Source organism: Telmatherina bonti, assembly GCF_933228915.1.
Source record: "Telmatherina bonti genome assembly, chromosome: 23".
NCBI lineage: Eukaryota > Metazoa > Chordata > Actinopteri > Atheriniformes > Telmatherinidae > Telmatherina > Telmatherina bonti.
The window spans coordinates 17,956,675-17,984,187 of record NC_136632.1 but is presented as its reverse complement, the minus strand read 5'-3'; the positions used below and the strand labels follow the sequence as shown (position 1 = coordinate 17,984,187).

Genomic DNA, 27,513 nt, shown 5'->3' with positions numbered 1-27,513 from the left:
GAAGAAAAAAATTTGACAGATATCAAATGGTTGTGTTGCGCCAACAAAGAGTTATTAGCTGTGAAAACATATAACAGCATGGTGTGCTTTGTGTGTCATTGAAAGAAATTGGACACATGAAGGACAAAAGTAGGAATGGCAGACCTAAAAACTATGTAGAGTAGCAGCACAGCATCTGAATTGATGTCCTGAAGAAATATTCATTTTTAATGCATTTAGTAGTCATTTAATTTGGACATTCAGGGAACAGACGCGGTCATTATGGGGTTTTGGAAGAGTGGCTACAGAGGTGACTCTGAATCCTGGTCTCAACTCTTAGTTGTCAGGACTGAGGTTGGCTGATAAATTGGATTGTATTTCGAGATATATGAAAGCTGTCTCATCCAAATTGCTCCCTACCCTTTTTCAACTGGGTCAGGCAAGAGTGTTACAATGTTGATGAAAGTACTGCGTTGTTTATTTCTTCTGTCTACTTGCCAGACTCATTGAGCCAGATGATTTTTCATGTCACAGTGATGGAGAAGCCGATTAATTCAACTGATTATTGGCCTTTCAAATTAACGATCAAATCTCTTTTCTTACGGTGTTTCAGCTCATCCAGATTTTCCAGTACCACCAAACACCACCCGTAAGTATCTGTCTATAGGAAGCAAAAGTTAAATACTATTTGTGATCATGTTGTTCTGGAGTATCAAAGGATTTCTGCTTATTAGTTTAGATTTCTGCATATGTAAGTGACTCTAAATACCTGTAACCCACTGTATTTGTGTCAGTGTACAGTTCCTTTAGATGAATTTTGAATTATTCTTTAAAAATATTAGTAGAACAGAAAACAAAGTTAAAGTTTTGTTTTCCCTGTGAGATTACTGATGGTCTTGTAGAAAGTCACAGTCATGTTTCTCATGACTCCATCTTTACCACCACAGTCAGTGAGTTAGGTATCTGGATGAATGTCAGAAACCAAATTTAAAAAAATCCTAAAATACCTAATACTTCAAACTACTAAACATCTGAAATAATATGATAATACGATATGGATTTGTTTGTACTAACGGTACTGTGGCACATGTGGTTATGGTTGTAGTAATGCATTCAATGAATACTTGGTCTGTCATTTTATCTTCTATACCTGCTTTTTAGTCAGGGTACTAGGGGCGAGCTGGAGCCCCCATCACAGCTGCGTTTGGAAGACAGATGAAGCATACATTGAGCAGGTTGTCAGTCTATCCCAGGGCCGGCACAGTAAACCAAACTCTCTTAACTCCTAGGGTCAAGTTTGAATTACAAAACATGTAAAACATGCAAACTCTGCACTGAAAAGCCATCGGCCGAGATTCCAACCAGGAACTTTCTTGCTGTGAGGCATCAGTGCTAACCAAAATGCTCTGTGAGGGGCTAGTTGGTGCCTGCAGAATTCAAGTTTTACACTTGTTGGAGTTTCTGAGATTTTTAAGGGTCTGTGACTTCAAGGTTACCTGGGTGAACCTGTCTGAATGTTTTGGTGAACAACGTCATTTGCCAACTATGAAAAGCCTGATGTTGACAAGCTGAAAGGGGAAACATTTCAACATGTTGTTGGAGTACTCAATTATAACTAAATGGCTTCTTCGAGCTTTTAGGATTTGTTTTATTTTATGGAAGCTTTTCGAGGCTAACATGAAGAAAAGTTGCTTATGTGAGAAAAGTTTCACAGATTTTGCAAGCTTTTTTTTTTTGTTGTTGCTGTTATGGCTGGTTCTAGCATAGTGCTAAATCAAAGGGATATTTCTATATATATATGTTTAAGTCAGGCGTTGGGAGGTGCTTGTGAGTCGTCAGCATCTTACCTGCAATAAACTGTGGTCCTACTTGGTTTTAAGAATGAGGATCTTTCCTCATGGATTAGCTAAATCTAACAGCTACAGCAGCTGGAGTGAATACTGTGCTGTGGATTTTTATGCCAAACCACTTTAACATCAGACAGCTCTTTCCTTTTTTTGTTACATTTACTTAACCACGTAATATCCATATGTCTGTCATGCTCCAAACATGTTGAAGGTGCAACACTATGTGGCAACATGGACTTTATATCATATATCAGTTGGTGGAAATAAAGCTAAGATATGATTATTCTTATCTGAGGAAGAGGGGTTGTTTTCCTACATGACATCCCTTTTGACTCACGATTTTTTTATTTTCCATTCACAAAATGAAAGAAGTTACAATAAGAGGAGCTGATGAAATCAACTTATGTTCTTCCAACACTGATGGTTGTCGTAAAGACAGTAGTGGAACTAACAATGGGATTGATCCAAGTAGAGTTGGCTCCAGAATTTGTGCTTGTCTTACAAGTTTATAAGTGCAAAAATATAAATAAATTAACTCTGGAATGTGTTGTAGCTTTTACTAGATATGTGGGATATTAAATCTAAAAAAAAAAAAAAAAAGAATGTAGCCCCTTTGGATTCAGCATGACTCTTCAGTATCAGCTGAGGTCTCTATGAATGCATGAGTGGCATGCTTCGAATCCCAGTATGAGTTTGTGTTCTGATACTGTTGTTTAATAAATTGCTCATATTAAAAGAAACAACAATAGAGTAACAGATATTGTGCAAGAAATAACAGTAACAGACCTAGTTTTGTCCGAAGTGTGAGTAAAATCTTTCTTTAGCAACAGAAACTTCCACCAGTCCTGAGAGCGAAAGCACCACACCTTCATCTTATGAAGGAACAAACATCACACAGCTGAACCCACAAGGTAAAAACACAAACAAAAATCCAGAGAAATATGGACCAAGAGAATTATGGTACAAGGGTCCTAAAAATACAGGTTATTCAAGCTGTAAAAACCAGTTCATCGCTTTACCAGCATCAGCTGTTTTTTCAGTTTCAGTGCTGCATCTGAAACCACTTCTGTCCAATGTCAGTAGTGGAATTAGATATTTCTCATGTTGAGGAACTTTATAGACAAATGTGTTCAGTTGTAGTTATTATTGTATCAAGTTGAAGCAATAAAACTAATATAGCAACCTATTTTAAGTCAAACTGGCTTGTATTTATATTGAAAAAAAATGTTTGGAATGATCCTTTCATTAAAAGATGGCCTCCTAAAATAAAACTTTTTTTAAAAAAAAAGCTGGCTCTCTTTTCCTTTTAAAGGGTTTTTTTTTTTCTTTCTACCGTGGCCCACTTCTCCCATGCAGCTGTAAGTTTCCCCTGCAAGGGGATTTTCTATTGTATTACTCTAATTGCTTATTTTCATAATATTAGCAATTCCCATTTTAAAATTCTGCAAGTAACTTTACAAGTTTTGTAAAGATTAAAACAAAATACTTTAAATGAAATGAATTAAAAAATTGTTTAATCTGAAAATGTTACAATACAGATTCATCATGTAACTAAACTGTTGTCAGTGGGGTCATTATTTAAGTAAGTAAAAACATGATAGGAAGTTTTTAGATCCTGTTTCTGCAGAAATTCTTCATATGTGACACAGAATGTCCATTTTTCCTTTACAAAAAATACAGACTGTGATTCAAATGCAAATGTAAATTGTCACCAATAATACCACAAAGTTTTTGTTTGTTCTCCTTATTTTCTGGGCAGAAACATCGACACAGACCACAAATATCAGCTCAACTCTGAGCTCCACATTTGATCCTGTAACCAATAACAGCACCACCTCAGTAGCATCATCCTTCCAGGGTAATGTTTACTTCCTATCAGTTTTTCTTTAACTTGCATGAAGAAAACTTTACCTTTTCTGAAATGTGCTTCAGGGTCATTTTGAGCTGAGTTTTTGTCTTTTATTAACAGAAAATATTAAAGCAGTGGGCATCGGTTTGACTCTGCTGATTATATTCTGCTCTATGATCGGTCTCGGCTTGCTTTTGCATCGAAGGTAAGGTTGATGTCAGAGAATGGTGATCCATCAGGAATTACAACATGTTTCTGCGTTTAATCACCTGTTTTCGACTGTAATCTTTATGTCTCAGGAGATCAAGAAAGGACACCCAAGAGGTTATGTTTAAAGAAATGGAACCATTAAACTCTCCATGAGGACAGCCATTACAGGTTATATGGCAGCCAGCTGCCACACATTGAAGTGTTTCTGGAGGAATTGTCTGCATACAGTGGGAAATATCTAGAGTGTGTTTTCTAAAAAAAAAAAAAAAAAATTAAAGACAGCTGTGACTTTGCTGCGATGGACTGGTGAGCTGTCCATGGTCTACCCCGTCTTTCGCCCAAAGACTGCTTGGATAGGCTCCAGCTTCCCCGTGACCCTTCATCGGACGAAGCGGTTAGGATAATGAATGAATGACATGTGACTTTGATGTGACTGCTGTGACCCACTGGAATTTTTTTCATCATTTATAGTAGAAAGAACAGAACTGCCGCCATTAAAGAAGCACTGTACTTATTTTTCTGAAAATGAAACTTGTATATTGAGTGTCATGAGTTCCCCGCAATGTTTTTTTTTTTTAAGTAGACTTGGTACGATTGAGAGACCCCTCTGATTAACTATTTACCACTGCTGGAGAATACATTATTTTATCAGTAATTTCTCGCAATTGTCAGCTCCTGCTTCTTTCCTTGTTTAGTGCAGATTCTCAGTCATCTCGTGTTTGAAATGAAGGCAGCTCTTGTACAAGTGTCATCTGGAAGGGCAGATGGCAGGTCACGGCCGGCATTTAGTTACTGTGTGTTCAAGTACTTTGTTTGCCCAGACAAAGCCGTGCATTGATTTACTGCCACTAGTCTTCGATGCCAGTTTAGCTTCTTTGAATTGAACACAACAGAAATGTCTGCAGGATGCATCGTTATATCAAAGCATTACCCTAAATATGAATTAATAACCTGGTAAAGGTTGCGTATATACATATATCTGCTAAAGATGCCGTGTAATAAACAGAACTTTTCTTTTAAAAGGAATCTGAGGCAGCTACATGTATCTTTTATAGGCTATCTTGTTTATTGCCTCAGCATAGGACTGGATGTTGTGTGTCTGTGTTTTTGTAATACACAGACCTTGAAGCTTCATGTGATGCTCTGTAGATTTTATCTCAAATCATAACAGTTGTGTTGATATTTGTTGTCTGCACAGTCATGAAAGTGGGTGCAGAACTAATGCTTGTCACTTTGCGTCCATGCACCTGGCACATAGTCAGCTTTTACTTTTTACTCCTTTGTGGATGAACATGGCGAACATGTATGTTTTTTGTTACTGCATTAAATAATCGAGCCAACAGGTACTGTCTCACCAGAAAAAGCTTGAATAATACATGTTATGCCTCTGTGCCATAGAACACAAGTATTGTCCAAAGACAATTGAAAGCAAAGAAGGGCGACACTGTGGTACTTTGCACAACTGTTTATTTAGAGTTAATCATATTGTTGTACTGCATTTACAATAGTTATAATAACTACAATACAATAACTTAGCTTCCCTTATTTGACTTTATCATGCATTTTACAAAGAAAAAAAAAAGAAATATAAAGAGTTGACACTGTTTTCCTTGTATGTGAATAAAAAATCATGTTTGTTGCTGTGAGAAATAAATATATTGTCTTTAATGAGTTATGACTGGCTTGATGAACTGTACAGCATAAGAATGAACTAATAAATCTGCTTTGAGATGCTTTTTGAATCATGGATCACCGTTGCATTTGTGATTTAGAAAACCATCCAGCTAGCAAACTAAATTCAGATTAAATGAAAAAATATTTTCTTAGTCCCTGAAAGAAAATGATATTTATACAGTTGTGTCTGTCCAACTGTCTGATTTTCTGCACCATGAAACTGGTCAGCTTGTTAATTCCTGACTACATCTCATGTTTTTCTGCCAGGGCTCACTTTTCTGCTTTTTCTTTGCACTTTTTTGTCTTCATGTTTTAGATTTTTTGTTTAAAACTCCTCAATAACACCCACTTCTCACTCCCAAATTTTTTTATAATCACCTTTTTCAGGATGCAGGTGATCCAGAGTTTTTTTTATGGAGAGAGCACCACATCCCCTCTGTTATTATGCAGATGATGTTATTTATGGCACACCCAGTCATTGATGTCATCTCCACAGTGTATCCCAGTCTGTGTTTCTGGAATATCTCAAGGGTCTTTGGAAACTGCAGTAAATGGAGTGTAAAATTGCATTAATGGAAGCAGTGACTTACCCAACATAATCTTTCTTCCTGGAAATGATCAGACAAGATGTGAATTCATCTTTTACTTGCGCAAGGGAAGATAAGATTAATCCAAACAATATTTCACTCAACAGACATACTTTCATATACAATATTCCAACAAAATGACTGGACCCTTTAAAAGTTAAATGAAGATTGGAAAAAAAATTTTTTTTTTTTTTTTTTTTATTCTTAACAAATTGTAGTTCTCATCCCCCAGTTTACCTGGACGTGATTATCTGCGGTTAGAGTAACGCATTACATTTTCCAAACACAGCCATTTGTAGATGGCACGTCCATGACTGGCAAAGGAATTGTATTGACGTCATAATGATCATTGGCTGTGATGCATGTACCTCCCACCACTTAAAAAAGAACTTTCAATGTTCAATCTGTAAGCTTCCTCTCTTTACTTTATTAATAGTACTTTAATTAATACTTTATTAATCCCCAAAGGGAAATTCAATATTATAGTATATAATGATAATTAATTTGAGGAGGTCTTGTTACGGAGGCTGATGGCTGCTGGCAGGAATGATCTTCTGTATCTTTCAGTCTTACATCGGACCTGAAGAAGCCTCTCACTGAACACACTTGTTTGTTTCATCACTGTGTTGTGGAGAGGGTGTGGAGAATCCTCCATCATCTTCATCAGCTTGTGCAGCATTCTTCTTTGGACAATCAGCTCCAGCGGCTCCAGAGTTACTCCAAGCACAGAACCAGCTTTCTTGATGAGTTTGTTGATTCTCTTCCAAGTCTCTGATGCTACTACCCCAGCAGATGCTGCAAAGCTGACTGCACTCTCCACAACAGACTTATAGAAGATATGCAACATCTTGGTGCAGACGTTAAACCATCTCAGCTTCCTTAAGAAGTACAGTCTGCTCTGACCTTTCTTATAGATGTATTCGGTGTTGCATTTCCAGTCCAGTTTGTTGTCCAGCTGAACTCCAAGATACTTGTATTCCTGCACCACCTCCACCTCCTCTCCCAGGATGGAAACAGTGCTTTGTTTATTCTTGTTCCTCCTGAAGTCAACAATCATCTCTTTTGTTTTGCTGCTATTTAATATGAGATGATTGTCACCGCACCATTTAATAAACTGACTGACCAGTGTTGGAGAAATTATTATGGGTTTTGGTTTGAATTAAGTATTAGACATATATGCATTGATTTGCTGTGATCCTGCTGTGTTTTGTGTCTATGCACAAAGCTTTCTTTAAGTCATATGATCCTTGTCTGGAATGTGCAGACAAAGTCTGAGACAGGAAGAGTTTCCTGCAGGGCATCTGTTTTTGTCAACTGCTTGGTTGACCAGTTGTCTAAAGGTTAAAGGTAATAAAGTAATATAGTGAGTGATTGATGCTTAGTGAGTTCAGTTTAGTCTTAAATAAGAGATAATGATTGTTTCATATGGTCTGCCCAGCAACTAGGAGGAGTTAAGCATGGTTTATAATCGGGTGTTACTTCAGCATCTGCAGAGAGCGTTCTCTCTCCAAGCTCCAGCGTGTGCTTGTATTAGTTTATAATAAAATGTTCATTGTAAGAAGACAGTTGACTCTTAGATGTATTACAACTTCTCAAGACCAGAGTATTTTCCACCACACCAGTTCTCTGTACTCTGCTTCTTGTCCATCCCTGATACACCCCACAACTGCAGAGTCATCAGAGTATTTCTGCAGATGACAGGACTCAGAGTTGTACTGGAAGTCTGAGGTGTACAGAGTGAAGAGGAATGGCCAGAGTACAGTTCCTTGTGATGCACCAGTGCTGCTGACCTCCATCTCGGACACACAACCTTTCAGTCTCACAAACTGTGGTCTGTTTGTGAGGTAGTCATAGATCCAGGTGGTTGTGGAGGTGGAGGTATCCACCTGGAATTTATGGAGCTTCTCACATAATAAATCAGGCTGAATGGTATTAAAAGCACTGGAGAAATCAAAGAACATGACCCTCAGAGTGCTGCCTGAATGGTCCAGATGAGAGTGTGCTCTCTGGAGCAGGTATATGATGGCATCTTCAACCCCAAGTCCATTATGATATGCAAACTGTAATAGGTCCTGAAAGGTGTTTACTTGCTTGTTGAGGTGAGCCAGTAAGAGTCTCTCCAGGACTTTCATGATGTGAGATGTCAGGGCAACTGGTCTGTAGTCACTTGGTTCAGCTGGTTGTGTTTTTTTAGGCACTGGAACAAGGCAGGAGGTTTTCCAAAGCACTGGGACTCTATTTAGTCTCAGACTGGTGTTGAAAAGGTGCTGGGGAATCGGACATAGTTGTTTTGAGCAGGTCTTGAGAACTCTGGGACTGACACCATCTGGACCTGCAGCCTTGTTCTGGTTCAGTTTCTCAAGTTGCTTCTTAACCTGATTGCAGGACACAAACAAGGTTGAGGTCTCAGGACGCCCTGATGTGGAGGGAGATGAAGATGTGTTCTGCTCCATGACTGATGACTAACCTTTTCCTTATTACAACTGCAAACCCAGTGTTGGAAATGATGGGGGGATTTTAGTATTCTGCATATTAGATCATTTATTAGATTAGTCAGATAAAGTACGAAGATACTGATCTAATTCATTATCTTGTAAATGAAATGTTTAGATATAGCTGCTCTACACCAGCAACAAAATGAAGAACAATGCAATGGGAGCACGAATCCTGAAAGAGAAAAACATTTTCATGAAAACCATTTTACTTTAGCAGATAAATCATTGTAACAGGAAACCAATGCTCAGAGATCTAACAGAGGATGTGGGTGGAGATTTTGTGGCAGTCAATAATGTCCCGGCTATCCATTGTTCTGGCAGGATATGGTGTAGATTGGATCAAAGAATTTGAGTCTTTCTTGTTCCAAGTTATAAGTTGCTGCAGACATGCCAGCCATTTATTTTGTAGGGCAGCAACAGATCTATTCAGGCAAATCATGTGCTGGATAAAAGGGGAAAAATCTACACCTGAAGGAGTATACACAGCAGCAAATACAATTCTGTGGTACCTTTTGAAATTAAGCTCCTTCAATCTATAGCTGAACTTTTGGCATCTTAGCTTTTAGGCAGGTTCACAGAACTGAAACTATAAAGGGTAAATTTAAAAATTAACTAATTAGCTCGGCCATATTATCAGGAAGTTGGAGGAACAGTGACACATTTGATACAATCATTAACTCCTGCTAATCCTTGCTTTGGCATCGTGGAAGCTTTGTTCATTAAACTGCTAGTGGTAGCCACCATATCCCTTTCCTTTAGGTACTCATGTAGTCGCCAACAGTGTCCTTATCTGCTTTAGATGTGCAGTACTATACCTACCACAACAGTCATCCTCGAATGTGTTTATCTTCTTTTTTTCTTTTTTTTTTTTTATTAAAGAAAATGCTGAATTCACAACAGTCACTCAAATAACTAGAGACTAAAAATAAAAAGAAACAACTAAATATTTTCTAAATATAATTTAGTGACATAAGGCACTGTTTCTTTTCATTTCATTGAGTTGAATAAAAGAACAAACAAATTGGTCCTGGACAAATCAGAGCACTTTTCTTTTGAACAGTGGGACAAAATACCTGTCAACAAGTGCAGAAGTCTGACTGAAAGGAGCAGAAAACACCTGACTGGAGCAGAAACAATAAAGGATTGTTCAACAAAATGTTAGTTTATGAGTGATTATATTTGTTTGCTTTAAAAAAAAAATCTATTGAGCCAGAATTAGAAATTAATGCTATGATTTTCATGACATTTTTATTATTTAGTCAATTTCAGCTTTTTTCACAGGCAGCTGTTTGTTTCCCTTCTTTAATGGGAGGTTATGAATGCATTTGAGGACAACTGTATGTAGATAAGTTCTCCAGGCTTTTTCATCAGGTTTTGCTTGGACTGCTTTTCCCTCAGGTTCAGCCCGGTCCTCATTCTTGACTAATTTGAGTGGAATGTGTTTTTGTCTGAAAAGCTGCCCTATAAATCCTTTAAGCTGAAAACTGCTGCGCCTATTTCCACTTTTCTTTGCAATATAAAAACATATAAAGCCACAAGAGCCAACTCAAGACTTGCTTCTTAGTGTGCGATCCAATGATTTACCCCCTGTGGGGTGTTAATTTTAAACAATAATTTAAGACTTATTCACCACTCAAACATAAGAAGACCATAACCCTCCTGAAGGCATTCTTGGATTTTGTTGTTAGCATAAAAATTTGGATTGGACATCATTCAAGATTTAAGTGGACACAAGCAAGACCTCATTTAGCCTGCTGGGGCTCAGTGGCTTTGGCTCTTGCTCAGTTTTGGAAATGATTTTCAGATTCTTAACGTCACACTTCACAGACAGGACCAGGGGCCCTGATGCCAAACAGTTTAAAAATGTGCCGTTTCACAGCTGCTCTTCTGTTTGTAGATCCAATCATTTGGCTTACAGTAACTCAAGAGTTAAGAATCACAACTTCCTCATTGAAATGTGTCATCATTAGGGCAAGCTCACGTCTATGGACGGGGATTTTCACAGAACATTAATAAATTTCTTACAACTCTATTTTAAACGGCAGGTCTTCCGATGAACTGCTGCTTCGCAACTATACAAAGACAATCACCCCTCATACCCTTTTAATAGACTTCTTTAATTGGTCATCCTTACAGAGGAATTAAAAAATACAGGCAAAATATTTCCTGTGTTGCTCCCTCGTCCTGTTGGTTGAAACTTGTTGACTTTATCTTAAACCAGAAGAGACATATTTGGATCTTTGCTATGAGGAAAGGAAATCTGGAGACGAGTGAGAGGATGATGTGCAACAGCTTTTTGGCTTCAAAAGTTTGCAGCAGATTGTTGCAATCATGCAAGAACTGCTTGCTTGGCAGAAAATGTGGAGTTACAAATACAAGAGCAAACATGCCGTTCTTTCATGAAGATGTTGAAAAATCATTGGAAAAAAAAAAATCTGACTGATAAATGACAAAAAACAAAAACTGAATGTTGAGAAAATGGCCAGTTTTTTTTTGTTTGTTTTTTTAAAACACACACAGGTCAAACCATCACAATAAACTCTCCAGTTAAATCAGACTAGAAAATACAAGCTTCTAAAATAACAGAAGCAAAACAAAAAAAGAAAATTGAAAACAATTCTTAGTTTGTTCACAGATGGCCAAACATAACTCTGGTGGTTCTCCAGTCAGGAAGTTAAAGGCCACAGGACCACCCACTTTCACAGGGTTGCTTTTATTTTTGGTCCTTGATATCATATTGTGTTAGAAAAACAGCTGTACAAAAAACGGATGGTGGATGGGCGGTTCAAGCCTTCGTGGTATCTCAGCCATTGAGTGCACATCGTCTGTCATCAGGAAGGCGACTGGCCCAACGCGTGTCCACACACACCTCTCACACAGTGGCCCGTCATGAGTTACATGACTAGTCTGAACAAAGACAAAAGCATTATGTTAACTATAAAACAGTTTTAGAAAAACTATATAATATGTCAGCAAGCTTTGATCGGTTTCTTACACATTGCATCTTTTGTTTGTACATAGTGAACGACGACCCCGGTGTGATGCAGTTGGGACAGTTGGAGATGGAGCAAGGGAGAGGATCACTGCCTGCCACGGTAATGGGCATCTGTGACTTGAGGAAGTATTCCTTTTAAAACAAAAGAAAAAGGAAGAGTGATGACACATGGACACAGTTTTCATGTTTGGAAGACATGAATAAATCCAGACATACATAAATAAAAGTAAAAGGAATACATTTTTGCTTTATGAGCTAAAATAAACTTTTCCTGGCCTGAGCTGGCAGACAAACTCACATGGACACATATGATAGAATACCCAAGATCTTCACATAAATAAAGTATTTTCTGAGAAACAGCTCCCTCAAACTATCCTCCTCCACCTTTTTTCCCCACCCCAAGATTTGTTTTCAGTTAGGACGCAGCTATTGGATTAAAACCACTAAGCAACACAGTTTGTATCCAAACTTCTGAAATTACAGTCTCATGTTTGCTTTAAACCAGTTATAAAATAAAGACTTAAGCCATCTCATAGACCAAGAGATTTAGATGTTAAGCTGTGAAAAAAAAAGTTAGTTGTAAAAAAAAAAAAAACAAAAACAAAAAAACACCCAAGCAGCCATCCCAGTAAAGAGACGCAGACTCATTTAGACACTTTATAGGTAATAAACAGTACCTGCTTCAACTGATACTGCCAAAATTAACTAAGAAAAACAATGAGTATAAAAAATATTGTGTCACTGGGAAGTATGAGTGTGTCAGTGGAAAACTGGGAAAAAAAACCCCAAAACAAAACAATCTCCTGAAGCGTTCCTTCTTCCAAGGATGCACCACTCTATAATTGTAAGAGCTAAAAAGTGCTGAGTCATTTTCACAGAGAGTGTTGCTGGTTGATGTCAGTTTCAATGGCAACCCCCCCGCTCATCCTCCTCCTTCAGAGTCAAGGGGACAGTCTAGGACAGAACTGGCCCTCCTTGCCAGCTTATGTAGTCTGTTCTGTCTATCTCAGTGCTGCCACTGGAGTTACTGCAAACGTTTCTGATTCAAAACTATATTTTTGCAGCTTATTAAACATCACTTAAAACTTTGTTTGCTAAATATAGAAAACGAGTCATTTTGTGTCGCAAAAATCTACCTGAAAAAGTGAAGATTTAATTTAGTTTTTCATCTCCTTCATTTTGTTGGAAAACATTATGAAGTAAAGCAAAGGTGGTGAGACAAATGATCAAATTCTTAAGAAAAAACGATCGTGTTGCTGTGATGTGGGTCTGCACCGCTGAAGCTACAGCTGTTCTCAAAGTACCTTTAATACTTCATCTAATGCGATTGATCAAGCTATACAGACTGAAAAAAAGTGGAAATATTATATTGTCATCAAAGCTCATACTCACTGTTCTGTTTTCTAATTCATCCACATGAACCCTTGTTGGAGTAATAAAAGTTAAAAGTTGACGCCAGTTAAAAGTTTAGTACTCTTTTCCAATGAAGTTACAGTGAACATTAAAGCCCCTCTCCTTTATAATTAATCTATAGGAAGCTAATAGTTCTTATGTCGGCTCCTTAGACCCTGTCATTTGACAAAGTCAACAGAAATTTATAATATAAATTCATCTTCAGTAATACACACTTTCTTCCAGCAGAATCAAGCCTGTTCCTTGGAGAGAAAATAAAATACAAACCAGTCTGTGTTCAATTATACAACATGAAACTGTTTCACATTCATATTTTTTCTACAATGCCTTTTTGTGCTTGAAGTGTGCTGGGGGTTTCCTGGGGGTGCTGTTGCTGAGAAGACTAAAGTTTAGAGAAACACAACAACCCACAGTCACTGCTTTGTGTTTCGCAACCATCATGTCAGCGAGGCCCACATGGAAGGGATTTAATAGTTTGTAAGATAAACAGTCCTCTTGAGACAAGGCAGAACATACTTTAGAGAGCTATTTACTCAAGCAGATGTGGCCAGTTGTTGGCCTCAGTGTAGGTGTAGCCAAGGGACAGGAAAAGGGGAAAAAAAAACAAGTAGACAGAGTGCACTTAAGTGATGACTGATCTCATGTAGTTTAGTATGGAGAGTGCCAGGCTGACTGAAGAGCATGAAACTTTTTTGTTGGCATCCATTCACCTTAAACAAAGACTTCTATATAAAATACACAACTTTCCACTAATCATCTGACATTTTTACGTTTGAAAGTACTTTTAAGCAACCCATCAAACAACAGATATGCTGAACAAAGTCGGTTTTGTTCCAGTGAGTTAATCATCAACCTCACACCCACTGACATCATTGGTCAATGTTCTTTTCTAAAACTGCAACTTTATTTTAACTTCCCTGCACTGGTGAGTGACCACAACCACATAATCTGTACAAGATGTGTGACTACAGAAGGAGGAAAATTACAGCTTAGTTTCTTTCTATAGCCTGTCCTCTCTCTGGGATCTAACAGCAGCTGGGTCCACACGACTTTAAATCATGCAGTCATACGAAAGCCAGACTGCAGTCTCTTTCAGTTCTAACCTTTTATGTATTGCATCAGATTTTTTTTGTTCTTAAATTCAAAGAAGGCAAATTCGGATGAACAACACAGTACATATCATCTTATTATTATTCTTTTATAAAAGTGAAACCAAGGAGTGTAGAAAAACTAAGTCCCGTAGAAATTAGGATGGTTTTAGCTGGCAGGTGCAAATTTATTGATCATCAGAGAGTGTGAGGAAGTTGCTGATCTGGAAAATTCACATGCCCCGATGGAAACGTATTATCAACGGTCTTAAGCCTCATTGGAAAGCAGTTCATGTATGAATGAATAACATCATTAAAATGACTCAGATGAAAACATTAATATTTCGATTGAATATTTTTTTGATGTATTAATGTTAGAAATTTCACACACACTGTCTCAAGAAGTTGGAACATATTTCAAGTAATTGGTCAGTTTTAAAGTCCTGAATAATGTGAGTAAGAAATGTGATGGACACTGTGGTGATATCCTACCCCAGCCATTGTGAGGATGCGGAGGATGTTCTCACTGATGACCACAGAGGTCTTGGCACGAGTCACTGCCACATACAGAAGGTTCCACTCATCATCAGGAATCTTATCTGTACCAGGAACAGAAAGAAAAAGACAATGTTTTTAAAACACAAAAAAACAGACCTGATTTGGACAACCAGTGTCATATTTAGTGTATAACTAACATGGAATCAATTCCACAACTTGGAAACTTAAAATATATTTTATTTCGTAAAAAAAAAAAATTCATAAAATAGAGGAACCCTACTAAATGAGAAGTCAGGATGGTATCTCAGCTCGTGTCTGGAAGATGGGACGCTGGCAAAGTCATCATTGACAATAACAGTGTCAAACTCCAGACCTTTGGCCTTATGGACAGTTCCAACAATGAAGTCTGCAAGAAAAAAACAAATAGAAAACAAAGGAAATTGTTGCTTTTTCTGCATATTTGAACAATGAACTATTTCTCAGTGCTCAAGTGAAACAAAAAACTGTAAATTAGGCTCTTTTTTTTTTTTTTTTAGTATATCCAAGAAAATGTTTAACTTTTGCCTTTCTGTAGCAAAATCAAAGAATCTTGTTCTTGTCACCCCCAGCGATACTTATTGATCTACAGTAACTTGTTGCTAAAATATATATGGTGTTTGTCTCAGGACACAACAAACTCTGAGTAGGTGATTTGAAGCTGCAGACTTGAATTTGGCACTCTGAGTCAAATGGAGATACCATTAATCTCGTGATCAAATGTGTAACTGGTTATATCAACTTCTGTGTGGAGATTATCATCCTCACAAGGACGAGGTACTTCCCCATGAATATTATTCTTGGGGAAGTACCTCATCCTTGTGAGGATGATAATCTCAACACAGAGGCTGATATAATCATATTTGAATCATACCATTTTTGAATCCTCAAAAAATATCTGCTGAAAATGGGTAAAAAAAGCGATAAATATTTTTAAAAAAAAAAATACAAGAATAAAGTTGGAGAGCATGATCAAATAAAACAATGTTGAGATTAAAACAGTCAGACAGACTGAGAATGGGCATCTAAACTAAAAGAATGGAAGTCTGAACAGGGCAAATGAGCTGAACATGTTTTTTTTTTGTTGTTGTTTTTTTTGTTTTTTTGTTTTTTTAAATAAAATCCGTTCAGATCAACTCTCAGCATTAGAGATTTTTGACAGATGTGCAACAGACATCAGATACTGCTGAGTTCCAACTGTTAATCCACACATGCCTCTGCAGTGAGGTAGGAGCTGCTGCTGCACAGAAGGTCCTTGTTAAGATGTGCGCCTTCTCTTTTCATAATCTCCTTATTTCTATCATCAGCTGGTATAATTTTATCAGTTCTGACAGCACAAAAACTTACAAAGAATACAAACACAACCAACTTCCATATCACTTATATAAACAGCACACATTGTGTAGAGTTTACATCAAAGTGTGTTGGATGTTGCAACAGTGAAACAACTTGACATCTCCCCTCTTCTATGTCAAAATGCAAAAAAAAAATGAGGAAGACCATGTTCTCCACTTCCTTTTTCCAAGCAGTAACTTTTTCCTTTCAGCACTCTTGTGTGTCATTTCTGGGCTACGATATGTTTAAACTTTACCTAAATGTATATAAACTTTTGAAGTGGGGAAAAAAATTCCCTGATGTGCTGTTTAACTAAAAATGTGGCTACATTAATCTCCAAAAATGTTCTGCAATGTTGGTGAAACATTTTCAGTCAGCTGGTTTCATCACTTTAAAAACAACAAAACATACTTTTTAAAATTTTGCCAGATATGATAGTACAAAGAGTTTCTTCTCGTTTTGATGTGGAAAACTAATTTCACACAAAGGATCCGAAGCCTGATCTTTAATTCCCCCCACCGGTCATCAATGAGCTTGTATATTTTCATGCAGTAGCATGCGAAAGCATTTAGCTTGTCCAAATAAAGTTATCAAACAAGGTTCTTTTCACATTAAAAGATTAAGTCAAGTTTTAAACTAAGACAACCCAAAAATATTCCTGTTTTCAGTTCATATAAAAAAAACATAAAGGCACAGGTGATGAGAAATCATCCAGCATTTGCTTTATTTTTTAAATCCCATAACCTTTAATTATCTGATAATGTACTAAAAACAGTTGTATTCATGTCATTTCTGTGTTATTTGTGCATTTGTGGTGTAGCTGTGGGAATAATGTAGCAAAGAGCGCCGTTTGGGTGCATCAGAGCCCTTAAGCATGTACATATGTGCATGTGTCTACATGCATACCTGCTCTGCGAATGTCACTTTCAGAGCAACCATTCAGACGCGTCACAAGTTCAGGAATGCGCTTTTGGTATTTCTCCACGATGCTCACTTTTCCATCCAGCTCCTTGTCTTCCGTTTGTGTAACATACTTCTTAAAGGCGCAGAAGGGATCCTCTTTTTTCGCTGTTCTCATGGCGAAAGACCGAATCATCGGGTCTTTGATGACTGAAGGTAGAGCAGATTCAACATGAATGTTATATTTTTCCAATGCTCTCTTAGATAAATGGATGAAAACGTCACGATCAAGTGTGTCTCAGGTTATATCAGCTTCTGTGTTGAGATCACCCTCACAAGGCTGCCTCCCCAAATTTGAAGAACAGATTTCAAAGCTTGACTTGAGACACGAGTTTAGGCAAAAGCAGTCCCCAAAAAGCAACTCAATATGTACCAAAATATAAAAATAGAGAAATATCAATATGTTATAAAGCTAAATAAGACATCTGCACTCTTGTTCTGTGTCTTTAAAGCAGAGTAGAGCCCAGCTGATGCTCTTTTTAAAAAGAAATCTTCTCAGGACGTTACTCTGCTTTCTGAAATGTCTTTGCTCTGGTTGTAGGTGAAAGATCTGATGTGAACAAAGTCAGCTGCAGTGTGATCGGAGGTGACAGTACAGGCCGCTTTGCTTGTCCAGTTTCACTGGAAATAAACATGTGCGAGGAAAAAAGAAACAACTATGGTGGACATCTATAAGACAAAATAAAAAATCTATTTTTTAGGAATTATTTTAGGAATTACGTTCCCCTTGGCAAACATCTGAGATATTCCATCATTGCTGGAAGATGTAAAAAGAAAGAAACCACACTTCAAGGAAGCATCTAAACATTTCTTGTCAGATTTTAGAAGAAGTCCATCTATTTTCTGCCGCTTATCCGGGGTCGGGTCGCAACCTAAGCAGGGAATCCCTGACTTCCTTCTCCCCAGACACATTTGCCATCTTATCGAGGGCATTCTGGAGCGCTCCGAGGCCAACTGACAGATATAATCCCTCCAGCATGTCCTTGGTCTTCCCTGGGATCTCCTCCACAGGGACGTGCCCCGAATGCCTCACCAGGGAGGCATCCTGATCAGATGCCCGAGCCAGCTCACCCTATCTCTAAGGGAGACCCCGGCCACCCTGCGGAGGAAACTCATTTCAGCCGCCTGTATGCGAGATCTCGTTCTTTTGGTCACAACCCACAGCTCATGACCATAGGTGATGGTAGGAACGTAGATCAACCAGTAAATTGAGAGCTTAACCTTCTGGTTCAGCTCCGTCTTCATCATCGCAGACCGGCGTAGAGTCTGCATTACTGCAGACGCCGCACCGTCCCACCTGCTGATCTCATACTCCTTCCTTCCCTCATGAACAAAACTCCAAGATACTTGAACTCCTCCACTTGGAGCAGAACCTCATTCCTGACCCGGGTAGGATACTCCACCTTTCTCTGGCTTTTTTTAAATTTTACCTTTTTTCCCCAAAGTGTTCCGACACGCTATCCCAGAAAGTCCATCAGTTTACATACAAAACTTCTCTAAATACTTTTCCGTCACCTCATAGAGTGACACATCTTTTTTATAATCATGTTCTTTCAAATGTGTTTTTTCTGTTTCTTATTTATTTTCTGCATTTTTTACAAAACTGTTTGCTGATAATTAACAATCCAATACATTTCAGACCTTTAACCTTTAAACAGACTTCTAATGAAAAGAAATCCCAAAATGCGTAATGACACTTAAAAATGATAAATTTTGTGTGTGTGTGTGTGTGTGTGTGTTTGTAATGTATAAGCATTACACTTTGCTTTCTCCTCCTCTGGCTGAGTCATCAGGTGGTAGATGTCCATGATTTTGTCGAGCCCAATGTTTTTGACATCCTGGAGGAGAAAATTACCATCACAAGAGGTCAGCTTATCTCATTTTGAAGGACACACCGGATGTGGCTGAATTCAGTTGTAAGTAGTTAAAATTGGACCAATCAGAGTCAATCAAAAGATACATATTCATCTTGTAAAATACAACCAAAACACACCCCTATGAAGTGAATCCTGCAGAGTGGATTTGCATCTGTGAGTCGTGTTGCTTCCTCGAAGACTCCAAGATTACACCTCGATAAGATGCCGATTTTCCCTGGACTCTGACTCACACCTGATTTCATCGCCGCAACAGCCTTGTTGGCGGTCTCGTCACACACACCATCTATAAGCGGACAAAGTCAGCTGTACGTGCTAAAGGAGTGTATAGTTATCTTTTGTGTGATATAAAGAGAAAACATTATCCTACTAATTTTTTCTGAGGGTTTGTCCAGAGTTCTGACCTCTGCTGATCTAACTAAAGTGTATATTTATCACAGTGGAAAATCATTAGGATTCATCTGTAAATCACTTCTGTTTCGTAATTTGATGTTGGATTGTTGTTGCTGTTTAACATGCTGTTAATTACACATGATTATTCATAACATTTACCTTTCTGTTTTCCTCCCACAAGAATCTTCTCAACCTTCTTGCAAACTTTGAGAATGGTGGCACCGACGTAGGCAATCTCTGCACCAAATCGAAAACTCTGCAAAGACAAAGAGCATCAGCGTTTACTGCTTGATCAACAGCTAAGTACTGACCATAAACTAAAGAGTTACACTTTAAAAATACAATCAAAGAGTAAACAACTCATTTTTAATGCACAATGAATGTCACATTATGGCATCTCTTTTTGAACTCCTGATGTGTGAAATTTTTTGTCTTGAAATCCTTTAATCTAACAGTTTAACAGGTAAAAAGTGACTCCATATAGAAATAAATAAACATTAGGTCTTCAGATACACAAAGTGTGCTGAAAACACATTGCATACTTCAAGAGCGGTTGTTTTTTCTTTACCTGGAACACATCAATCACTGAGGACTGAACAGTCAGTTCAGTTTGTAATTTGTCACATCATTACTTTCTAAAATGTACTTTAATTTTTCATAAACTCATTAAACAGCCGTCTTCCCCGAGGAGTTCTCACAAGGAAAACAAATACAGATGTTTCTGTTTGGCATTTTCATTTTCTGTCCTGTGAAATGCAGCACCAGTAACGCTGTTTCACATAATGACAAATCGACACTGTTCAACTCTTGGACCAGTATGGATAATAATGAAGACGACATCATAAAATCTCAATGACATATTAAAAGTAATAACTTCCAGTTAAACTAACAACTTCTATTTGGTTTATTGAGGTGCATTTAAAATGCTTTTTTTGTTTGTTTTGTTTCATCAGTAACTTAAAATCCTGAAATAGCCAGTCTTGATTTTTCCATTGCATGAACAGAAACTTACAGGTTTCTAAAGGTTTTTTATTAACTTTCAGGAAAATAAACTAAACAAACAGCTAGTGACATTTAGTGATCACGTTGAAGAAATGACCACTTAAAATTCCTCGAACTTTTTAACTCTCCTGGATCTTTGAACAATAACAAAAATAAATGATGACTGGGTGTTGTTAGAGGGCAAAGCGGTGCTAAATGTGCCCCTTTTCCAGCTTTTTGGGACTATGTTGCAGGATTCAAATTAAAAATGAGTGAATATTAGTTTAAAGATGAAATATATTGTCTTTGTAATCAGTTAAATATATGTTAAAAAGGAGCTGCGGATTATTAAATTTTTCATTGGCTTCTTACAGAACATCCCAACATAAAACTGGGGTTGTGAGAATGGACTTTTAGGAATCTTTGTTTTGTAACATATTTCATATATGAAAACATACATTAGAAAAGTACGAATAACACAAATAGGGAAGATTTTTAGCATCCTAAATAAGAGAAATAGGGATCTGCTTGTGACCCTCACAAAGCGTTCTGTAGGACCAAGTTTTTGTGTGGTCAGAAAAGTTTTAGCCCAAATTATATTGCAGTATGAAAAAAACGGATTAATCAAACAATAATAAAGAGTAAAAACACACAATTTCTGGAGATTAGGTGGCTGACCCTCCTTATTATTCCACTTGACCTATAAAATTTCAAAGTACCCTCATCTTTTATGCATATTCAGTAGGCATGTGCCATCTCAGGGACCTCACAATTCGATTCCATTATTTTCATGCTACTTTGTACTCCATTTGGTTTTCATTAATTCAAGTCACCAAACAAATTTATTTTCACTATTTTTTATGTTGAACTACAAATAAATACATATTAAATATATTATGTAAATTATGTTCATATTATGCAGGAAAAATGTGTGAGGAGTATTTAGCAACAACAGTCAGAAGCTTTTTATCTTCTCCTCTAACCTGGAACGGGAATGCATGAGGAGCTGTTGCATGTTTGTAATATTACTATAAAATTCACGTTGGTTTTAACATATATAGCATATGAAGTAAATCATTTCCATAAAAACAAAAAGGATTCCGAATGCTTCCCTTCCAACTCTGATGAATAAATCTCACGCGCAGTAACTGTGGCTGAAAGGCGAACTGCCGCCTTCTCTGGTGTTTGCTGTTTGCAGCCCAGACACTTCAGGAGATGGACCGCTCCGTCTCCCGGAAGTATTCGAGTGGCAAACAAGTGACTTTTGTGTACCTCTCATTATTATTGGTACCTGTTATCAAAAGAAGCTAAATCTAATTGAGGAAAAATTCATGACACCTTTGGCTGCTTGAGTAGTTGTGTGTACCTGTGTGAGGTAAAAGATGTGTGTGTGGTTAACAGTGTACAAGGCATTGACAGCTCCTTTGAAAGTGTAGATCTGCTGATGGGGATCTCCGACTAGGATTTTCCCACAGTTTTGAGACAGCAGCACATCCATGATGGCTGCAAAAGAAAGAACAAACAAATGTATTGTTAATATAAAAAAAGAACAACGGTGCTTTTCCACAGACATTCAAGACTAGATACAAAAAAAGGACTACTGTACCAGGAGTACAGTCCTGAGCCTCGTCGATGAAGAGTACGTCATATTGGTCCGACAAGCAAGGCCTTGGGTTTTGGAGCTGCCATAGCTTTAAGTAACCTGGGAATAAAACACTGATGTTCATCTGTGCTGACTTTCCTTAAACATAAAGTAAGAGTTACTTTCATCTATTCATGTCTAACTGGCTTACCATCATGGGTCATGTAAAAGGCATGTTTTGATTTCTCTTTAAGATCCTTCATCTTGTTCCAGATCATCTTTGCATCTTGGACAAAAAGCTTTGAAATCACAATGAACACCAGACAGTGTAAATGTGTGTTTAAAGCACTCATACACAGTCATAGTTCTCCACATCAGTTGTGCACAAAAAAATGTTCATACCCGTTTCTCATCTCCATCTATAAAGTGCTTGATATCCTTCCTAATGATGTACTCATGGGGAACATGTCTGATGGTGATTTCCAGGTCTGCTGAAGCCATGAAGGCGTTGAGAGTCGTAGCTATCACTTTGGCCTTGGAGAAGCCACCATGTCCAGAAGGCAGGGCGCAGTTGATGGAGAACGGCTTCAGGTTAAAGGCCAGCTTTCTGTTAAAATTGTATCTAACAAGAATATCACAAAGATGTGACAAGAGATTAAATGATGATTCAGAAAGAAATATTATATAAAAAAAAGAAAAAGATGGCTAGCTTTAATGAGAATCTCACTTCTTTCCAACATCATTGTAGGCTAAAGAATGGACGGTCTTGCAGTCGACGTTGCTGGGAAAGCGCTGGCGTGCCTCACGAGCCACAGAGTTGTTAAAAGCCACATACAGGAAGCGGAGGTGTGGATTCTGCTCTGCATACTTCATCAGAGTGGTCGTCTTCCCGGTACCTGCAACACAGTCATGATCACTTACCTTGGAATACAGCAGTCCTGATATAGCAGAGCTGCCTATGTCACAGCAACTACGCTGGTAGTAAGAAAATTAATACATAATAGGTAACATTCATTCATTCATTCATTTTCTGAACCCACTTAATCCGAGTAAGAGTCGTGGGGGAGCTGGAGCCTATCCCAGCACCCTTCGGGCAAGAGGCAGGATACACCCTGGACAGCTCGCCAGTCCATCGCAGGTCCAACATAACAGGTAACATCTCGGTGAATTATGCATGTTAACTGGAATGTGGATGAAGGTGATGTGCGATGTACCTGCAAACGCCATTATCTTGACAACATGGTCCCGTTGGATTTCGTGGCAGAGGATTTGCTGCTGCTCTCGTGTGAGGTGAATTTGGGGAAACCTAATACATACACACACAAACAATGTTAAAATGATGCTTGTGGATTTCTCTCGTCCCTAGTTCGGCTTTTCAAAGAAGAAGAAAAGAAAAAACATAACACCAAATAAACACACCAACATAAAGCAGCATAAACAAATGTACATTAATAAAAAGAGAAAATACAAAAAAAAAAAAAAAAAACACAATAAACCTAATTCCCATTGACCGAACATGATTTAACAACCCACTCAAACACTCCCTATGCGACATGACGGTGCTGACCTTATTAAGATTTTATAGGTGGATACATACTTGTTCCGTTTTTAGACAGTACTTGACATTTGCCATGAAAGTTTTAAAATCTGGACTTAAGCATGGCATGATGATATGATATGATATGATATGACCGCTGCCTTTTATAGAAAAAAAAACAACGGTCCAAATATGATTTTGAAGGATAGTTTAAAATGATCATTGATTGTGTTCCTGGTGACTTTGGATGAATCCACAACGTGGCTTTGTTGCATTTCTTTTGACAAATAAACTTCAACTTAAATAAAAAATAGATCAATTTACCTTTTGAAACTTGCCAAATTATATATTTTTACATGACACTGAGTCACCTTTTTGTCCATAACTTTTGTGTGTATAAAAGTAACAATCAAAAGTATATTTTAAAAAAATGCCGTTGTGCCTTGTGCTCAGTCTCAGGCTAGTTTTAGGTTTAACTAGGCACCAGTTCCAGCAGCGTTGGTCCTTGTCATTATAGTAAAATATGACAGCTTCATTTACACTGGATTATTAAGGTCTGGTCAGTCTGCTCCAGCAGATGATAACGCCACCATCTCATTGACAAGTTGAAGTGTTCAGGGAAAAACAGCTTTTCTATCCACCTCAACCTGTTGAGTTTCTTTCATTACAAAAAAAATTTAAACACAGCTGCATGAAAGGCGCTGTAACATTGAACTCACCCATTCTGGCCAGAACCAACAGGAAAGGGTCCATTCTCCAACAGGTGAAGTACGTAATAGATGTTGTAATGTAACCTGTAGTTGCAGGAAAAAGGGAGAATATCATGGACAGGCTAAGCAGAATGACAGCTGAACATAAAAACTGAGACTTGCAGGTCTGACCTGTTGCTAATCCGAATCCTGTTTCTCTCTAAAGCGAGCAGCATTGTGGCCATGTGGCTGAGGTACTCTGTGATGGCTGTTTGGGACATGCAGCCAGAGAGCAGACACACTAAGGCTTGCACATCGTCCACGTTTTCACTGAGGATCAGAATGACGGCCATGGCTGAAAACGGATTAGGACCCTAGAGATCAGACGCAGATTAAGCAAATTATGGACACAAAGTGAAGGTCTTTTGCTCCTGAAGTTGTTACCATGCATCTTTTCTATATTTCTATGTAACAGTCACACCTCAAAACCAAGGTGAAATAACTTCTGAATGTCAGGAATACGTAATCGGATGGAGGCTTCGGCCAGAGGGAAAAGTCGATGTTTCTTAACACACTCCAGAATGTCTTCTGGCCTCACACGCTCTCCAACCTTATGTCTGGCCATGACACTGCACAAAACACACACATTCAAAAAGGCGTTGAGAGTTCACACTTTTAAAAACTTGTTTATTAGGTAAACTGTCCAACGCTTAAACAGTTATATTTGTTTTTGTACCAAAGAAATGTAGACTTACAGAACAAGGTTTCTTATGCTGTGGTCTGCAGACCCTGGACGGGTTATTCCACTTTTACTCAAAGTGAGGAGGATTTCCTGAACCGTCTCCTTTTCTCTCATCATGTAACGGAAGTATTGCTTCTTGAAAGGCACAAACTGTAAAAGAAGAACACATTAGAATATTATTCATACTATTATTTACAATTGAAATATTTTAACACACACTTCCAAAATTTATAGCAGCTATTAGCTAACATCATTCCACATCTGTGTCATCTCCCGCACTTCACTTTTAACAAATGTGCATAAAATTGATGCAACTCTGATGAACCTTGGGGTCCTGAACGATGTTCCTCCAGCGATTGCAGACAAGGCTCACACTGCGATAGAGGTCCTGAGCCGGGACGAGACACAGTACTTGCCTCAGAACCTCCTCAGGAAGGTCATCTATGCAGCCCTGAGGTTGAAGCAACATGTTGCTGCTGCCCAAAAGTCCATAGTGTGAGTCAGGAAGGGGCTCCACTTCTTCCTCTTCACCGTTCATGCAGTATTCCTGAAATTGTTCATCATCCCCAAACATCTCAGCTGTCATTCCCTCCAGGTAATCCCTCTCTGGATCGGTCTTTTCTTTTTGCTCAGCTGCCATCTCAGCAGCTAAAAGACTACTGTCGTCAATCTCGTCCTCTTCCTCAGGTCCTGGTTCAGGCAGAGTTGCCAAAAGGCTATAGTCGTCATCATCCTCCTCGTCTTCTACAACTTCTGATCCTCCTTTAGGAAATGTGGAAGTGGAAGGCCTAGTGGGTTTGTGCGGACTAGAGCTGATGACTTTTGTGACAGAGAAGAAGTTGTAAATGGCCTTCTGATTTCCAGAGGGACTTCCTGGGGCAGATGCTCCTGGTAGAAAGATTGAAATACAAATATGATATTTGATCTCTGTTTTAAAGTGAGCCATTTGTAACAGGCATAGCCAGTCTCAGCTGGGAAATCAACACTAATTCTACTTGTAAAAAAAAACAACTATTTCTAAAGACCTCTGATGCTTAAAAACCTAAATGCATCTCTAATTATTTGTGTTCTCATAAGTACTGTAGGAATTGAAAACTATAAATCTTAGTGCGACATAAACATTAGACGTTATCCCTCAGTCCATCCTGATGCAAGCAAGCCAGAGTGCATTTCTACACTTGTGCTGTCACTCTCCTCGCTTTGTGCACAATCCATATTATACATTTTACTTTACTAGAAAGCTAACAGACGTTTACCGGGCCTCTGTCGCTTCGTGGGTGTCCTGGGGTAAAGCCCCCTGTTGGGGTCACGCTTTCCAAGGCTCTGATTGGATGTGTGGGGTTGGGTCAGAGCATCTGTGCCCCCAGAACATCGTCCCAGTCCATCACATTCCTCTGCATTTAAGTGTTTCCTCTTGGCTTTCCCTAGTGAACAGACAACACTTAGTAAAGGCATCATAACACTAATGAGAGCAAGTAGATTATCCCTAAAAAACACGAGCCGACTTTTAATTTAAACTGAGCAGCCAATGATTTACTGGGTGCTCAAAATAAGTCAATTTACAGACCAGTTTGTTTGTTAGATGTTTGTTTGCTTTTCTGTATTAACCTTAATACAGTGTAATAGGTTTGCATGGAAATACTGCAGACGATTTTAAGAAATGTGATAAACATTAGGACCTAAATATTTCAGTCTTCTGATGTAAACAAAGTAACAAAGTAATGTATAATGAAAACATTCACGCCATGGTTTGCTGCTGTAAAAACATCCTGAATGTTGTTTGAGGCAACCCACCTTTAACAGCCACTTCCATCTTTGTAAACAGCACATTTAATAACAAATCTCCATAACGTTACAATAAAATTATGCCTACAACAATTTATAATCTCAGCTGCAGAAAAGTAACCAATTCGACACTTTAATTTCGCAGCTTCAGCAGTTAGCTAGTTCAACGTAAAAGCTAGCAAACAATCTCTTCTAGCTTAATTATGTCTACATAGAAACCTTGTCCATTATAGTGCTTACAGAAACCGTTTACTCATAACTCACGTTTACCAAACACGTTGTTACTGAAAGACTGCCTAAACGTTCATTATTACACGCTTCAATCAAACTGGGAAACTTTCTGTTTCCCAGTTTCTCCCAGTTTGAAGATGCCCTCACATGATTGGTCAGTTGTCTCTTCTTCTAATGTTATTCGCTGTTCTACAAACTGCTTGAAATGCGTTACACCGCCCTCTACTGGAGACAAAAGGGATTCTCCGAGTCAGATGCTCCAAATAAAACACACCCAATCACTTTAGTTTAAACACAGATGTTGTCTGTGTTTAAACTGTAAAGTGCAAATGATATAATTTATTGATTTATAAGGTAAACTCCAATTTACATTCATTTCCCTGACTGTGAATTATGTGCATGCTGAGTGGGATACTGTTTGTAATTAACAATTAAGATGTTCATTGTATCAAAAATTATCAAACAGGTTTGTAATTTAGACTTATTAATAATAATAGTCTGGACAGTAACGTCATTCTCTGGTCAACAGTATACATCACAGTTTAAAAAAAAAAAAAAGAAGCTTGAATACTAATTGGTCAGACGACTAAAATTGCATCCACATTGTTACAATTCATCCCATATGCCTCTGAAGTTGCCACTAAAGCCTTTTTTTGTATGTTTTAATTTATTAAGTATTGTAATGTTTGACAGTAATTTATTGCCCATGTTGTATCCGCTGCATAAGGATAAC

At 38.0% G+C, this 27,513-nt stretch overlaps 2 protein-coding genes across 3 annotated transcripts in view; one reads left to right on the top strand and one right to left on the bottom strand.

Annotated features, from left to right (window-relative positions):
- il15ra (interleukin 15 receptor subunit alpha) overlaps positions 1-5,480 on the top strand; it is an 8,476-nt gene extending 2,996 nt beyond the window's left edge. The window contains exons 3-7 of one of the 2 annotated variants that reach the window (XM_079263189.1): positions 593-628; positions 2,657-2,737; positions 3,586-3,684; positions 3,796-3,880; positions 3,975-5,480. In XM_079263189.1, the coding sequence (XP_079119315.1) occupies positions 593-628; positions 2,657-2,737; positions 3,586-3,684; positions 3,796-3,880; positions 3,975-4,038 (365 nt within the window). In that variant the 3' untranslated portion in view covers positions 4,039-5,480. Of the gene's footprint in view, positions 1-592; positions 629-2,650; positions 2,738-3,585; positions 3,685-3,795; positions 3,881-3,974 lie in introns of both variants that reach the window. The other variant, XM_079263188.1, reaches the window with a different exon arrangement.
- Positions 5,481-10,945: 5,465 nt separating this feature from the next.
- Positions 10,946-26,894, bottom strand: fbxo18 (F-box DNA helicase 1). The gene is made up of 21 exons (XM_079263174.1): positions 26,559-26,894; positions 26,021-26,188; positions 25,090-25,652; positions 24,778-24,914; positions 24,504-24,651; positions 24,215-24,396; positions 24,053-24,127; positions 23,011-23,102; positions 22,524-22,692; positions 22,199-22,418; positions 22,008-22,095; positions 21,821-21,916; positions 21,581-21,717; positions 19,393-19,489; positions 18,960-19,126; positions 18,726-18,804; positions 16,913-17,116; positions 14,916-15,041; positions 14,630-14,736; positions 11,637-11,768; positions 10,946-11,548 (listed from the first exon to the last, which is right to left on the bottom strand). The coding sequence occupies exons 1-21, from the start codon at positions 26,575-26,577 to the stop codon at positions 11,384-11,386; spliced, it is 3,171 nt and encodes a 1,056-aa protein (XP_079119300.1). The 5' UTR covers positions 26,578-26,894; the 3' UTR covers positions 10,946-11,383.
- Between the last annotated feature and the right edge of the window lie 619 nt (positions 26,895-27,513).